General features: G+C 37.2%; 1 protein-coding gene across 1 annotated transcript in view; it reads left to right on the top strand.

Annotated features, from left to right (window-relative positions):
* The window catches only part of DNAAF11 (dynein axonemal assembly factor 11), a 133850-nt gene that overhangs the window by 43199 nt on the left and 72889 nt on the right, over positions 1 to 17762 (top strand). The window contains exons 6-7 of the mRNA XM_049765628.1: positions 8175 to 8191; positions 8575 to 8766. Coding sequence (XP_049621585.1) covers positions 8175 to 8191; positions 8575 to 8766 — 209 coding nt within the window. The remainder of the gene's footprint in view (positions 1 to 8174; positions 8192 to 8574; positions 8767 to 17762) is intronic.

Raw genomic sequence — 17762 nt, 5'->3', positions numbered from 1 at the left:
TGTCCTCTTTTATTTCTTAAAGCAGTGTTTTGTAGTTTTCTTTGTATAGTTCTTTCATCTCTTTAGTTAAGTTGACTCCAAGGTATATGGAAGACTGTGGCAATAAAGTGATTGGGATTCATTTTAATGTCTATTTCTTCTCTGTCAATATTTGTGTATATAAGAAGGACATTGATTTTTGAGTGTTAATTTTTTAGCCTTCCACTTTGCCATTAAATATGTTATTTCTAGCAGCTTTTTTATAGAGTCTTTAAGGTTTTCTAAATATAGTAGCATGTGTCGGCAAACAGTGAAAGCTTGACTACTTCCTTTCCTATATGGATGCCCTTAAAATCATTTTCTTGCCTAATCTCTATAGCAAGTACTTTCTGTACTATGTTAAATAGTTGTGGTGAGAGGAGGAATTTTTGTCTTGTACCAAATTTTAGAGGAAAGACTTTATTTTTTCTCTATTAAGAGTAATTTTTGCCATTAGCTTGTGGTAGATGGCTTTGCCATTAGCTTGTGGTAGATGGCTTTGACTATATTGAGAAAAGTTCTTTCCATTCTCATCTTCTTGAGAGTTTTTATCATAAATGGGGATTGGATCTTATTAAATGCTTTCTCTGCACCTATTGATATTATCATATTGTTTATATTTTTGTTGATATCATGGATTATGGTGATTGAAAAGGATTAGTAGTAGGTCCTCTTGAAAGGTTTGAAAGAATTTGTTAGTGAATCCATCTGGGCCTGGGCTTTTGTTTTTGGGAAGACTTTTGATTGCCTTTTTAATTTCCTCAATAGTGATGCATCTGGCTGGGTGCAGTATTCTAGGTGAAGTTTTCACTTCATTGAGCTATGTCTCTATATCCCACCACTGCCTTCAGGCCGTAAGGGTTTCTTGTGATAGGTCTACAATAAATCTACTGGATGTTCCTTTGAATGTAATTTACCTCTTTGATCTTTCTGCTTTCAGTATTCTATCTCTATCTCTGGAATTGTCATTGTGACAAGGATGTGTCCTCAGGTGCTTTTCTTTTAGTCTATTTTAGCTGGTACTCTTCAGGCATGCAGGATTTGGTTGCATGAAGTCTTTAGCTCTGGAAGTTTCTCTGCAATTATGTCCTTGACTGTTGATTCTTTCTGGGGATTTTCTTTCTGGGTCTCTGGGATTCCAAAGATTCTTATGTTGTTTCTGTTGAGCTTATAAAAGACTTTTATTTTCGTCTGTTCATATTCGTTGTGGTTTTTTTTCCCATTGTCTGATTACATTAAGACTCTTTTCCAATTTCTTCTATTGTATGGAGTTGTTATGCATCTCATCTTTTGGCTCACTGATTCGGTCCTCAGCTGCTATTACTCCCTTGGAGAAGTTGTCCAGCAAAGTTTTCATTTCAGAACTAAGTTTTTTAGTTCTGTTATTTCAGCTTGGAGTTTTCTCATTTCTATATTCTTATCCTCTTGATTCTTATTTGTGGTTTGTTAAGCTCAATCCATGCTTTCTTTGAGTTCTATGAAAATCCTTCAGATTTCTTCTCTAAACTCCTTATCTGAGAGACTAAATAAGTGGTTGGCACTCTTTGGGTCATGAGAGCTGCCATCTTCATACTTTATGCATGGTGTTGGCTTATGTTGTTTTCCCATTGTCACACTTGTAGTGTGGTGTTTTCTACATGCTGTGCAGGGTTCATTGGCTAGGAGATGTGCAGGACTACGAAGGTAAGTGGAGTGCCTGTGTACTTCTGGCTCCACCCTTCATGGGCAGGGACAACTCACCTCTGTTATTGTGCCTTTATGAACTGTTTTGGGCAGGGTAATTTACAGCTTAACACAGCAAATCAGAGAGTGTTCAAAATTACTCCCATATGCCAAAGAACACAGCACGTATCATGCTGGTTGTAACTTTTTAAAAACTTGTTTTCAATACAATTTTGTTTGATTCATAATCAGTAAATGGTTTCTATACCTGTTTTATACCTATGTACCAAGGCCACATGAACATGTGTTAGTTGAAATAGATCACAAATAAAAAAAGTACAAGCAGCTCTGTTTTACATTATCACTAAATTCCAGAGGATTATCTTTGGAAAATAAATTACAGTGTGGATTTTTGAAGGAGACGACATCCCACTGTTTGTAACAGTTCTATGAGGCTTTTCTCTCAGGAACAAATGCCTCTCTGAACTAGCAGGTTTGATTTGCATCTAAAATTATCTTCAAAGCTCTTGAAATATATTCACAGAAAAGATAAATTAGCAGGTGTACTTAGATTTGTAAAGTCGGATTAACTTTAAAAAGTTGGATGCAAATCACATTATTATGAATTTTGTAATTTTGATTGAATCATAAAATTTTATAAATTTTATAATGCTAAATTTTAATGTAATATGACTTTAATTGGTCCTTTCCATAAGCATAACTTGAAGTGAACTGAAACTGTTGTCAGTTTATTTGATTTTAAACAGTGAAATCTTTAAATATTTTGATAACAGGGGTGGATATGTGCCACAGTAGTAGAACATGCGCCTTTACATTGCATTCAGTCTCTATAACTGGGAGTGGGGGAATGACAGATATCTTCATAGCAAAATTTTTAGTTTGAGAAAATAATGATTATTAAATATTTTATACACATAAATGTTTATAAAATAATAACTCTATAGGAGTACTACATATATTTGAAAACTGTCAATTTTGCATGTTTGCAAACCAAATATACATATTTGGTTTTTGGGCCACACCCGGCATTGCTCAGGGGTTACTCCTGGCTATCTGCTCAGAAATAGCTCCTGGCAGGCACGGGGGACCATATGGGACACCGGGATTCGAACCAACCACCTTTGGTCCCGGATAGGCTGCTTGCAAGGCAAACGCCACTGTGCTATCTCTTCGGACCCTGCTTTAGATATATTTTTGTTTGTTTGTTTTGGGAGCTATACCCGGTGATGCTCAGAGGTTATTTCTGGCAGGCTTGCGGACCATGTGGGATGTCAGGGATCGAACCTGGGTTGGCTGCTTACAAGGCAAATGCCCTTCCCACTTTGCGTTTGCTCTGGTCCTGCTTTAGACATTTTTGGTTTTTATTTTCCCCAAGTGGTGCTCAGCCCCATAGAACTGTGAAATTACCTGGCTACCTCAGGTATGGCCACTCCATGCTTTCTGTACTTGGGAGTCTCCAGGCCTAAACCAGTAGATTTCCAGGGATCTCCAAGGCCGCATCTGGTAGTTCTTAGTGCACTATATTGTGCAAAGATATAATCAAGCTTATCCATTGGCAAAGCATATGTCCCTTAACACCTGTACTATCATTCTGGACCATGGAGTGCTACAGAATTAGCTCTTTCAATTTTTTATTTGCTTGTTTGTTTATTTTGGGGGCTACACTCAACTCTGTGCTGAGGGATTGCTTCTGGTAGTGCTCAGGGGACCTTATGAGATGCATAGGATTGAACTGTGTTCAAGCTGTATGAAAGTAAGCTACCTCTGTCTTATCACTCAGCCCCCAATTGTGTAATTTTTTAGAATACTGACTCATACTTATCTATCAACAGTGTAGGACAGTTTCCAATCTTTGCCAATATCAATAGTATAGTGATATAACAGCAGGAAGGTGATCTGGTTGTGGGCACCCCCCCCCCCAAAAAAAAAAACAAACACGCAAAAAGATGTTTTAAAAGCTTAGTCAATCAAGTCATTTGTCATATAACATTTAATATTAAATCACATTTTAATAACCACTAGAGTAAGAATTAGTATTTGAAATTCACATCTGAAAGACTTATTTTTTTTATTGTTCCAGGATCATATTTGTGTAGAATTAACATTCTTATAGTGTAGGATAAGGTACTAATCTTTTACCCATTTGTAGTTAATTGTATCTGCATCATTTATTAAGATGCACCTCAAGGAAAATTTATAGCTTTGCAAGCAAACATAAGGAAGGAAGAAAGGGCATACCTCAATAGCCTAATGATGCAGCTCATAAAATTAGAAAATGATCAATAAAAGAAATAAAAAATAGGGAGACAGAAGGAAATAACAAAGCTGAAAGAAGAAATCAATGAAGGGGAAACCCAAAAAGAAATTTGAAAGATCAATGAAAGCAGAAGTTGGTTCTTTGAAAAAATAAACAAGATTGATAGACCATTGGCAAAACTCACAAAGAAAGAGAGAGAGAGAAATCTGATAACCCGTATTAGAAATGAAAAGGGGGAGATCACAACAGATATCACAGAGATCCAAAGGGTAATCAGAGACTACTTTGAGAAACTTTATGCTACTAAACATGAGAACCTAGAAGAAATGGATAAATTCCTGGACAATTATAACCTTCCACGGTTAAGTAAGGAGGATAAAGCATATCTAAACACCCCCATCACTATTGAGGAAATTGAAACTGTAATCAAACATCTGCCCAAAAAGAAAAGCCCAGGCCCAGATGGATTTCCTAATTAATTCTTTCAAACCTTTCAAGAGGAGCTACTACCAATCCTAGCCAGGCTCTTCCATGAAATTGAAAAAACGGGAACACTCCCAAACAGCTTTTATGAAGCCAAGTTCACCTTGATACCAAAACAAGACAGAGATGCTGCCAAACAAAGAAAATTACAGACCAATATACCTGATGAATGCTGATGCAAAGATCTTCAACAAAATCCTGGCAAATAGGATTCAGTGCATCATTAAGAAGATCATACACCACGACCAAGTAGGTTTCATCCCAGGAATGCAAGGCTGGTTTAACATCCGTAAATCTATCAACAACATACACAACATCAACAAGAAGAAAAATAAAAATCACATGATCATATCAATAGACGCAGAGAAAAAGCATTTGATAAGGTCCAACACCCATTCTTTTTTCTTTCTTTTTTATATAATAATAATTTTTATTTTGAACAAAGTGAATTACATATCTTTTACAGTAATATTTTAGGTACATATTAGCATTGAATTAGGGGATTCCCATCCCCAAAGTTGTCCTCCTTCCATTTTTGTTCCCAGCTTGCATTCCATGTCCCCCTCCCTTACCCCCGGGGCTGCTAGTATAAGTGGTCCCTTCTGTGTCTAGCTTGTAACAGATATTTCTTTTTTTAAACATTTTCTTTATTTAAACATCTTGATTACATATATGATTGTGATTAGGTTTCAGTCATGTAAAGAACACCCCCTTCACCAGTGCAACATTCCCACCACCTATGTCCCAAATCTTCCTCCATTCCACCCCACCCCCACCTGTACTCTAGACAGGCTTTCCAGTTCCCTCATTCATTCACATGATTATGGTAGTTCTTTGCAACACCCATTCTTGATCAAAACTCTCAGCAAGATGGGAATGGAAGGAACCTTTCTCAATCTAGTTGAAGCCATCTACCACAAGCCAATGGCAAATATTATCCTCAATGGAGAAAAACATACCTATATTCATTGCTGTGCTATTTACAATAGCCAGACTCTGGAAACAACCTAAATGCCCTTCAACAGATGAATGGCTAAAGAAACTGTGGTACATATACACAATAAAATATTATGCAGCTGTCAGGAGAGATGATGTCATGAAATTTTCCTATACATAGATGTACATGGAATCTATTATGCTGAGTGAAATAAGTCAGAGAAAGAGAGATAGATACAGAATAGTCTCACTCATCTATGGGTTTTAAGAAAAATAAAAGACATTTTTGCATTAATCCTCAGAGACAAAGAGAGGAGGGCTGGAAGGTCCAGCTCATGACATGAAGCTCACTACAAAGAGTGGTTTGTACAGTTAGAGAAATAACTACACTGAGAACTATCATAACAATGTGAATGAATGAGGAAAGTGGTAGCCTGTCTAGAATACAGAGGGGGAGTTGGGTAGGGAGGAGAGATATTTGGGACATTGGTGTTGCGAATGTTGCACTGGTGAAGGTGGGTGTTCTTTACATGACTAAAAGCCAACTATAATCATATTTGTAATCATGGTATTTAAATAAAGATATTAATATTAAAAATGATTAACTTCTTCCACAGATCTCTTTTATCATTTTATCATATATTGTCTTCTCATAGGTTCATCTGTTTGGGACTTCCTAAGATCATAAAATCACTTTTACATGATTTTAATTTCTGTGGGTTTATGGTGAATCTTAATATTTTGAAGAAAATATTTTGAGTTATGTATTTTTATTGTTGTTTTGTTTTCTCCAAATCATGCTTCAACTACTTTATATTTTGTTTGTAGTGCCTGCTTAGAATCTTCAGTAATAAACAGAAATAAGGATAGCTGTATTAAATAGCAGTAACAGTAATAAATAGTAGTAATAAGGATGGCTTGCTATATCTGACTTGAGAGGAATACTTCCTAACTCTTTGTCATTAAATATTAGATTAGCACTGAGCCACATCCCCAAGTACTTTAATTCTATTTTTTCCTGCAGCTTTCAAATCAATAATAGACACATGAAATGTGTTGGGAGATATTATACTATGCTTGGTTAATACAAATTTATTTGTTTTAATTGATTAAAGATCCATGCTTTTCAGAGAAGCATACAGTCAATTTACATAATTTCTTTCTTCCCAACCTCAAGACTGGTTAGTCATTTCATTCATTATACCTATTCTCCACTTAATCAGAACAGAAAGTTCTATGAACAGAAACCTGGACATTCTAAAGGAATGTAATTGAAGTAAGGAAGCATTGACTTAGTTAGAGAGGTGGGAAGTATCAATAAATTGCTAACAGAAACTGAGTAGTTTTCAAAAATGGCCACCTAGGTGGTTCGTATATTGATCACTATAATAGGGAACATTGATAGGAAAGTTTTACGTTTTCAAGAACCAAGGAATGTGCTTACAAGAGATCCCAGTAACTAGGCTTCGGCCTCTGAGAAGGTACCAATAGCCAAGTTATAAAAGCCAAGTCTCATAAGAGTTGCTTCTGTCTGCCATCCATTCTTCCAGATCCATATTTCAGAAGCTGGGGGAAGTCTGATGAAACTCAGTGAGATACAGTAATGAGGGACAAAACAAATGAGCAGAAAATAGTTGCAATTGCCTTTTTATAAGCACAGTCTAACCTTGTTGTGGGAAAGAGAGGAGATTTTGGAGTGGGAAGAAGGGTTTTTATTTCGATGTAAGTTTGTTAGATTTCACTGTAGACCTTTCAAAATCTGAGCATTTAGCTGGGATGAGAATATTCTTTGTGGCTTCTCATAAGTGAGAAGTCTCAGATCATATTTTAAAGAATTAAAGAGAAAATAAAATTTTGATTATATCTTAAAAGCTCATTTTTCCCAACTAGCTACCTACATTTACATGCATTTGTCTTTGAAAATGCATGCTATTTAAATGGCATTCTATAGTTTCTTTTATGTGCAATTCTGTTTTTTATTATGTTTTTTAAAACTGTGATTGGTAAATGTGAGGCAATGAGTCTTTTTTTCAGGAAAAACAAACTATTGCATGAGAATGGAGCCAATCATTTCAATAATGATTAGCCAGAATAATGCAGAATATAAGATAACCCCTTCATAGAATGCTTTTTCAGTACCTTAAAGAACTATAAAACTATGAGAAAAATATTTATTTTAAGCAATTGAATTATTTTTAATTAACCAATTTACTTGGATTTTATAATAAGTAGAATATCTGAGTAGACTGTAACTCTTTTTTTTTCTATTTATACCCCTTATATTTTATGTTGTTACTTTTGGTCCATATTTTAAGCATCTTATTTGAAGGTCAACAAATATATCTTTTGTGTCTTGTCAGCTCAGTAAAAACAAAGTCAGAGATCAAGATTAATTTTCTGGCAGTCACTAAATCATGAATAAAAATGAGATTAGATCTCCATTACCATATTGTGCTTCAATACCAGAAGTTAGCTATGAAAACTGGAGTAGGTTGAGGTCATGAGATGGCAGATCTCAGGCATTGCAGAAAAGATAGTGAATCATTAAAGAATCTGGAAATAAGGGCGGGAGCAGTGGCACAGCTGTAGGGCAATTGCCATGCAGGCAGCTGACCTAGGACAGACTGCTGTTCGATCCCCTGGTGTCCCATATGGTCTCCCAAGCCAGGAGTGATTTATGAGCACAGAACCAGGAGTAACCTTTGAGCATCACCGGGTGTAGCCCAGAAAACAAACAAACAATAAAGAATCTAGAAATAGTATATTCCTCTGGAAGCAATACTGAAATGGAGCAAAGGGTTTAAGTCTAGACTGGTTGGTATGATCCAGTGACCGACCCCAGATTTATTTAGTCATAAGAACCTCCTGCAAATATTGTATAACAAATTCCTGTCTCTTTTCCTCAATCTACCAAAAGACTTCAGTAGCAGTCAAGGCCCTCAGAGAGTTAATAATACTCCTCAGATGACAGATGACTATATCAGCTATGTCTGTGAACTTTGGAATATGCAAGTTGCATTATTCTTGGGGCAAGAAATCAAGAGTTTTTCACAATGCAACAGCATCTTCTAATTAGGTTCATATAGGCTCTTTCAGACAGATTTTTGCCAATTAGAAGAAAAATATTTAAGTGGCAGCATTAAGGATGTCTCTTGGACCTCCATTGTTAGTCTAATGTTCTCTGTGTTCTTTTCTAGCCCATCTTTTCTAGGGTGCCAAGATCACCTCGAGACACCAGAAAGACAAGAAGGAATATACAAGAAGAAGAAATTGGGTGAAAGTGAGAATGACCTGGAATTCTGGAATAAGCCCTCTTTGTTTACTCCTGAATCGAGGTTGGAAACTCTTCGACAGATGGAAAAAACCAGAAAAGAACAAGACAAATTAAGGTTTATCATATTTTCTAATTACTGAGAATAAGGTGGCATTTTTGTGGAGTATATTTTCCTGATTGCACATTTTTCTTTATTTAAAAGTCTTGATTACAAATATGATTGTGATTAGGTTTCAGTCTTGTAAAAACACCCCCCTTCACCAGTGCAACATTCCCACCACCAATGTCCTAAATCTCCCTCCACCCCACCCCACCCCCACCTATACTACAGACAGGCTTTCCAGTTCCCTTATTCATTCACATGATTAGGGTAGTTCTCTGTGTAGTTATTTCTATAACTGCACTCACCACTCTTTGTGGTGAGCTTCATGAAGTGAGCTGGAAGTTCCAGCCCTCCTCTCATTGTCTCTGAGGATTGTTGCAAAAATGACTTTTATTTTTCTTGAAACCCATAGATGAGTGAGACTATTCTGTGTCTCTCTCTCTCCCTCTGACTTATTTCACTCAGCATGATAGATTCCATGTAGATCCGTGTATAGAAAATTTCATAACTCCATCTCTCCTGACAGCTACATAATATTCCGTTGTGTATATGTACCACATACTGTTGAAGGACGTCTTGGTTGTTTCCAGACCAGAGGCTGGCTATTGTGAATAGTGCTGCAATAAATATAGGTGTGATGAAGGGTTTTTGTGTTGTATTCTTGTGTTTCTAGGGTATATCCCTAGGAGTGGAATAGCTGGGTCGAATAGGAGCTCAATTTCCAGGTTTTGGAGGAGTCTCCATATCACCTTCCAGAGATGTTGTACTAGATGGCACTCCCACCAGCAGTGGATAAGAGTTCCTGTCTCTCCACATCTCTGCCAGCACTGATTGTTCACATTCTTTGTGATGTGTGACTATCTCTGTGGTGTGAGATGGTATGTCATCATTGTTTTGATTTGCATCTCTCTGATGATTAGTGATGAGTAGCATTTTTTCATGTGCCTTTAGGCCATTTGTATTTCTTTTTTGTCAAATTGTCTGTTAATTTCTTCTCCCCATTTTTTTTGATGGGATTAGATGTTTTGTTGTTTTTTTTTTTCTTGTAAAGTTCTATCAGTGCCCTGTATATTTTGGATATTAGCACCTTATCTGTTGGGTGCTGGGTGAATAGTTTCTCCCACACGGTGAGTAGCTCTTGTATCCTGGGCACTATTTCTTTGGAGGTGCAGAAGCTTCTCAGCTTAATGTATTCACATCTGTTGATCTCTGCTTCCACTTGTTTGGAAAATGCAGTTTCCTCCTTGAAGATGCCTTCAGTCTCAATGTCATGGAGTGTTTTACCGACGTGTTGTTCTATATAACTTATGGTATCAGATCTGATATCAAGGTCTTTAATTCATTTGGATTTTGCCTTCATACATGATGTTAACTGGGGGTCTATGTTTGCTTTTTTGCAAGTGGCTAACCAGTTCTGCCAGCACCATTTGTTGAAGAGGTTTTCCCTGCCTCACATAGGATTTCTTGCTCCTTTGTCAAAAATTAGGTGATTGTATGTCTGGGAAACATTGTTTGAGAACTCAAGCCTATTCCACTGATCTGAAGGTCTGTCTTTATTTCAATACTATGCTGTTTTGATAACTATTGCTTTGTAGTACAATTTAAAGTTGGGGAAAGTAATGCCTCCCATTTTCCTTTCCCCTAGGAGTGCTTTAGCTATTTGAGGATGTTTATTGTTCCAGATAAACTTCATAGGTGTTTGATCCATTTCTTTTAAAAATGTCATGTGTATTTTTAGAAGGATCACATTAAATCTGTATAATACTTTGGGGAGTATTGCCATTTTAATGATGTTAATCCTGCTAATCCATGAGCAGGGTATGTGTTTCCATTTCCGTGTGTCCTCTTTTATTTCTTGGAGCAGGGCTTTATAGTTTTCTTTGTATAGGTCCTTCACATCTTTGGTCAAGTTTTCTCCAAGATATTTGAGTTTGTGTGGCATTAATGTGAATGGGATTGCCTTCTTGACGTCCATTTTTTCCCTATCATCATTGGTTTATAAAAAGGCCATTGATTTCTGTGTGTTAATTTTGTAGCTTGCCACCTTGCTATATGAGTCTCTTGTTTCTAGAACTTTTTGGTAAAGTCTTTAGGGTTTTCTAAGTAGAGTATCATGTCATCTGCAAACAGTGAGAGCTTGGCTTCTTCCTTTCCTATCTGGATTCCCTTGATATCTTCTTCTTGCCTGATTGCTATAGCAAGCACTTCCAGTACTATGTTGAAGAGGAGCCTGATTGCACATTTTTAAACCCATTATCTGCATGACATATTTGCTAACCATAATACGTAGACTTTACTTTTTCTAATTTCAGTTGTTTGTTGAATTGTTTTTGCTAGAACTTATTATCTTCTTTAGTATATCATGAATTATAGTGTTTTACTGAGGGTTTAGTTGTAAGTCTTTTTTTGTTTTATTTTTGGCTTTTGGATCACACCTGGTGACACACATGATTTACTCCTGCTCCTGGCTTGGCGGACCATATGGATTTTCGGGGATTGAACTGAGGTTCGTCTGGGTCAGCTGTGTGCAAGGCAAATGCCCTATGGCTGCACTATCGCTCCAGCCCACGTCTTTTTTTGTTGTTGTGTTTTTAATAATATAAGTATACCAAATAATATTATCATGTGTGTTAGAGATAGTATAATACAGCAAAAAAGGTTTTTCTTTGAAATGAGCTGCTATGCATCATTTTATTTGAAACATTACAATAAGAACATCATAATTAGAGATAAATTTCCTTTGACATTGTATTTACATAACAGAACTCTTGGATATTTGATGAGCGAGAAGATGCTTCTACTTTGAATATTTATATACAGTATCACAATTTGTTAGATGCCAATATATTTAAGCTATTATTTTTAGAATAGCATTTTCAAAGATTGACTCATTTCATGCCAGGCTTAAGTTGAATATGTGAAACATCACTTAGAGGAACACTTATAATTCATGATCAAGAGAATGTGATCAGTTAGCTCTGAAATATAGTAATCTGCATGGCGATGACAGTAAATCTCCCTACAGTTGTCAACTAAGGACCAAAAAATGGAAAGAGAAGAAAAGCTTTAAGAGATAAGATGGCACAAAACTAGCAAGTGTGCTTTTTATAAAAAATAAATGTATGTGAAATATGGTCATTTTTAAACAGAGAGATCTTAGAAAATGCAGATTTATTATCTGCTATTTATTCTTTTTTTTTTTGTGTGTGGTTTTTGGGTCACACCCGGCAGTGCTCAGGGGTTATTCCTGGCTCCAGGCTCAGAAATTGCTCCTGGCAGGCACGGGGGACCATATGGGATGCCGGGATTCGAACCGATGACCTCCTGCATGAAAGGCAAATGCCTTACCTCCATGCTATCTCTCCGGCCCCCTATCTAACTGCTATTTATTCTTTATACTGTTAGAGAATACCTAATTTCTCCTTATCTGTTCCTCATCTGCTAACAGCAGATTAGCAAACTGCTTCACCTGGTCCATTGTATCTGTTTTTTGTTTTTTTTTTACTGAAGTGCTATCACACTCTCCCTACCTCTTTTTAAATTTGGGGGGGGGGGGTCATATCTAGTGATTCTTGAGTTTTCTCCTGGCTCTGCAGTCAGGAATCACTTCTGGCAGTGCTCAGTGGAACATGAAGATTGCTGGGGATTGAACCCAGGTCAGCATCTTGCAAGGCAAATGCCTTGTTCATTGTGTTAGCACCTCAGCCCAATCCCACTGTATTTTTTTCATAATTTTTATTGTGGCCAATATGAATTACAAGTCTTTCACAGTTATATTTAAGGTACATAGAAACAGTGAACTAGGGCAATATAGCTATTCCATTAAGTCTTTTGAGATATTCTTGGGGGGGGGTGAGATCAAGGGCACATTTTTATCCCACACTGTGTTCTTATTGAGTTAGAGAAATGGTTTGCAACAGTAAGGAATCAGGTCGTGTCCTTGAGCTGAGGGTCTCCTGGATCTGACTCTGGTAGCATGCAACAGTCCACATTTAGGAGTAGGTATGAGAAGAAGAGACACATAGAATGAGTTATCAGGGGTGGTGGTTGCAGCTTATTGCCAGGGCATGAGATGTGTGACTGAGACAGTGTCCTTTTGCTTTGGGAGCTGGGTGGTGGCTATTGGGGCAGGAGGATGGTCTTGGTACTTAATGAATTAAGAACTGAGGGTAAAGAGGTTTAAATAGGGATGGATAACAATCAGAATTGGGGGGATGAGAGAATAGAAGTTCTGAAGGAGGGGAGGAGGGATAATATATAAAGTCTTCAAACTTTTTAAAGTTGGGGCCGGATTACGGTCCCTTAGAGAGCTGGAGGGCCGGACTATATGAGCTACTAATTCCTACTCACACTGCACATATCTTATTTAAATAAAATGAAAACCATTTATAAATAAACAGATCACACAACAGTATTTCAATGGGAACTGTGGGCCTGCTTTTGGCTAATGAGATGGTCAATGTCCAGTTCCATTTTTGTCACTGCCAGCCATAACAAGTCATGCAAGTGGGCATCAGTTAATCTTGATCTGGTTGGAGATTTCAGATGTTTCATTCTTGAAAAAGTCTGTTCACAGGCATAAGTGCTACCAAAGATGGTTACCATTTGAGTGCATGGTTCCTGATATTTGGATATGTCTCAGAGGGGAGAGATGCATAGAAATTCAAAAGGTTACTTGAATTAAATGTGTCTTTCAGAGAGTCACAATTCTGCAGTTCAGCCAGTTCCATTTGGTAAATTGTAAGGACATTTTCAATCTCAACAGAAAATGGGTTACGAAAAAGCTGTATGTCCTGTTCATGGAGATGAAGCTCTTTGAATCTAAATTGAAACCCCTTTTGCAACAATTCTAGTGAAGCCAGACATGTTTCCTTTGGGAATGCAACCAATGGTTTGTCCGCTGACAGGTTTTGAGTTGTTGGGAGATGACTGAAGTTTTCTTCCTGCACTTATTTGATGAGAAGGCCTAATTTTACTTCAAATGCTTTCACATGCGATGCCATATCACAGATGAGCTTCCCCTTGCCTTGAAGTTGCAGATTGAAACTGTTGAGTAGCTCTGTTATATCTGTCAGAAAGGCAAGGTGCATTTCCATTCTGCATCATTGAGCTCTGGTACTTCTTGGTTTTTTGAAAGTAGAAAAGCTGTAATCTGCGGAAGTAAGTCATAGAAACGTTTCAAAACTCTCCCTCTACTCAGCCAACGGACTTCTGTGTGGTACAGAACATCTTCATGGGCAACATTTACCTCAGATGGAAATTCCTGAAATTGTGGTTTAGTGCATGAGTTCTAATGTAATTAACACAAGATACCACAATTTTCATAACAGAGTCCCACTTCAGTGATTTACAACACAGCGCTTGTTGGTGGATGAGGCAGTGTATGGCAATTGGATGAGGATGGTTATGTTTGTCCATCTCTTGTGTAATGTGAGCAATTACTCCTCTCTTAGACCCCACCATGCTAGGAGCACCATCAGTTGTTACACTGACTAGTTTAACCCAGTCCAGCTCCAAACCATTCACAGTTTGGCAAACCTTTTCAAATATATCCACTCCTGTGGTTGTACCTTTGATACTTTGCAGCGCAGCAAGCTCTTCTGTGACTTCAAAATACTCATTTGTCCCACGTATATAAATGAGAAATTGGGCAGAATCACGAACATCATTGCTTTTATCGAGTGCCAAGGAAAAATAGCATTACTCTTCTAAACTCAAACACATTCAGTGCTTAGTATAGTCCATCAAAGGTATGTCTTGTTCTTTATAGTAAGTTCTCTGAAAACATTATGACATAATTACAGAATACACACAAAATTAAATATATCAGCATGATGCAACTACTCAGTACTGCATACAGTGCATTTTTTATAAGACACCACAAGAACACAATTCTTATAAATTAACATGGATTGTTGTTCTCAGGTTTGTGCTATTTATACCTGTTAATGATAGTGACCATCAACTTTTTTTAAGGTTTGGAGTCAACATTTGGTAGTTTGAATATGTCCTTCCACTCTTTTCTTGTCTGGATTATTTCAAATGGATTAATTCTTAAGTTTGTTTTCTTTATACTTGAGGGGTTTTTTCTCCCTTATTGCTTTAAAGAGTTCATCTCTTTGTTTTTTGACATTTGGATTACTAACTGCCTTTCTGTTGTTCTGTTAAAGTCTATTTTGTTTAAGTAGTCTTTTTACCTCTTGGATTTGTAGAGAATCCTCTTTTCCAAGGGTGGGGAAGCTATCTGCTGTTATCCCCCTCATTACTTGTTCTTTCCCGTTTCCCACTTTCTTCTCCTACTGGTATTCCTATACTTTGGAAATGATTTCTCTGTCTTTGTTCATTAATTACCTTATATTTTCTTCCAGTGTTTTGTCTCCCTTTTTCTTTTTACTTCTTTATCACTGCTGACTTGTAATTTGTCTACAAGTTCATCTATGCGATTCTCCACCTGTGTAATTCTACTATTATGGCTTGCTAACATGTTTTTAGTTACTTCAGTTCCATTTGTGTGGATTCTCTCATCTTCTGAAAGAGTTCTTCTTTGAATTGGTTGAATTATTTTTTTTATAGATTTCTTAATTTTACAGGCTAGTGACTCCTTGATTTCCATTGCTAAACCATTAAGTATCCTCATCTATATGGTTCAGGCATTTGGGTGAATTTGAAAATTTGCCAGGATTTATCTCCATTTCCTCCATTGTAGGTGTCTTCCTTAGCTTCTCCAATGATCTGTACATTTAGTGATTTGGAACGCTGGACTATCAGGTATTTAAGAAAGTGATGTATTGCATTGTTTGTATGAAAGGTGGCTCGAGATATATCTTCTTTAGAGGTTATTTTTCTAAACTAGCAAGGTTGTCTAAGTATGGTAAGAATATTGCATACTAGTTCATTGATTCGTTCAGCTGAGTTTTGAGCTGAGAAAGAATTGCTAGATCCAATCTCTCAGGAACTCTTTGATATATAATGAAATGACTTCACATGGACACACTAGCATCTGAAGCATTTTGGGGAAAGGAGGGTGCTGATAGGAAGGAGGGGTGTGTCAGTAATGGCACTGGTACCCAGGAGGCTAAAGGAGACTGGAAAGAAGGGTCCATTCATGCTTGATGGAGGGGATTAGGACAGGAGTTTCCCTGTTCCTGCCCAGTCACAGACCTGACTGCCCCTAGGGGGCAAAGAATCAACAATGGTGCTGGGACCTAGTAGGAGACTGAGACCCAAAACGACATCCCTGATTTTCATTGGTGGAAGGGAGTAAGACATGGGGTTCCCTTTTTCCTCCCAGACACAAACCTGGCTGGCCCCAAAGGGCAGGTGATTAGTGGTGGCACTGGAACCCCATTATTTGCTTTTGTATGTGATCCTTTATTGTCGTCAGAGAAAGAAAAATAAAGTATGTCATGGGAATTTTGACTAACCGGCCTAATGAGAGATACATTTACAATATTTGGAAAGATGAGTGCTTTTTAAATAAAGCTACATGGGACAAAATATGCAGTGTTAAGTGAAGCAGGTATAAACTATATTTCTATATTTAGAACTTTTACAGGTTGTATATATACATATAAATATATTCTTTTCAGTTTAATTTATTTTCAGTAATATTTTAAAACATTGAACTTATAATCTGTACTGTTATGTATTCATGAATCTTTTTTTATACCCCTTCTCCTTAAAGAGAATGAATGTTAATAAACTTTGGTTAAAATCATCAGTTCTTTCTCCAGTCTTAACAGTCATATAAATTATTCATACAAATATAGGATATGGGTCTTGTATTTAAAAGCAATTATTTTGTTGTTGTTTTTGTTTTTGGGCCACACTTGTTTGATGCTCAGGAGTTACTCCTGGCTAAGTGCTCAGAAATTGCCCCTGGCTTGGGGGACCATATGGGACACCGGAGGATCGAATCACGGTGCTTCCTTGGCTAGCGCTTGCAAGGCAGACACCTTACCTCTAGTGCCACCTCGCCGGCCCCTAAAGCAATTATTTTGTATATGCATTCCCCTCCTTAGAAATACGAGCAGTGGGGTCGGGAAGGTGGCGCTGGAGATAAGGTGTCTGCCTTGTAAGCGCTACCAAGGAACAGACCGCGGTTCGATCCCCCGGCGTCCCATATGGTCCCCCCAAGCCAGGGGCGATTTCTGAGCACATAGCCAGGAGTAACACCTGAGCATCAAATGGGTGTGGCCCAAAAACAAAACAAAAAAAAAAAACAAAGAAAGGACAAAAGGACAGAAATACGAGCAGCACTTTTCTATCACTCATTAGATCAGTAAATAGTGAACTTTTTTTTTTTTTATAAAAATAGCATGTTTTTATTTGGAAATTCTGAGGAAGGAGAGGGTGAGGATAAGGAAAAGAGAAAGTAACACTCTGCCAGAGAGAACATTGCTTCTCCAAAGCAATGTAGGGAGCCCAGGTACACAGCCCAGCTTTATTTAAAGTAGGAAAATTCACATCTCAAGAGGGGAGATAAAGGTGACATCTGCATGCAAGGACCATGCTCATAGCCCAGGGAGCACATATGTGCCAAGAGTGAACATATTTTTAATAGCTAAAATATTCATCCTATGAATAGAGCATAATTAATCCAATCATTCCTCCATTACTGAACATTCATTGGACTTCTGGGACTTGGCTACCTTAGATAATGCTGGAATAGACATCTTTTTACATAGTTTCTTCTTTATTTATATAGAAGAGATTCCACTTGACGTTTTTAAATAAATGTGATTTTTAATAAAGCAAAAATACACAAATGGAGAATTGACAGTTATTTGGGTAAGTCATGCATAAAATAGACTTATTTAAATATTCATGAATGGTTCATAAAAAGAAGCTTTTTGCCCCCATTCAAATTATTTGGCAAATTGTCTTGGTCACAATTTTGCTTTACAGATATAGGCAATTGTACAGAAGTCTGATTTGAGGGTCAATTCTCAAATAGAATTAAATGAATGGGCTTCATCATAGTGATTTATTGATACACGCACAAGTAC

Source organism: Suncus etruscus, chromosome 19 (assembly GCF_024139225.1).
Source record: "Suncus etruscus isolate mSunEtr1 chromosome 19, mSunEtr1.pri.cur, whole genome shotgun sequence".
NCBI classification, from domain to species: Eukaryota; Metazoa; Chordata; class Mammalia; order Eulipotyphla; family Soricidae; genus Suncus; species Suncus etruscus.
This window is presented reverse-complemented; position numbering and strand designations above follow the sequence as displayed.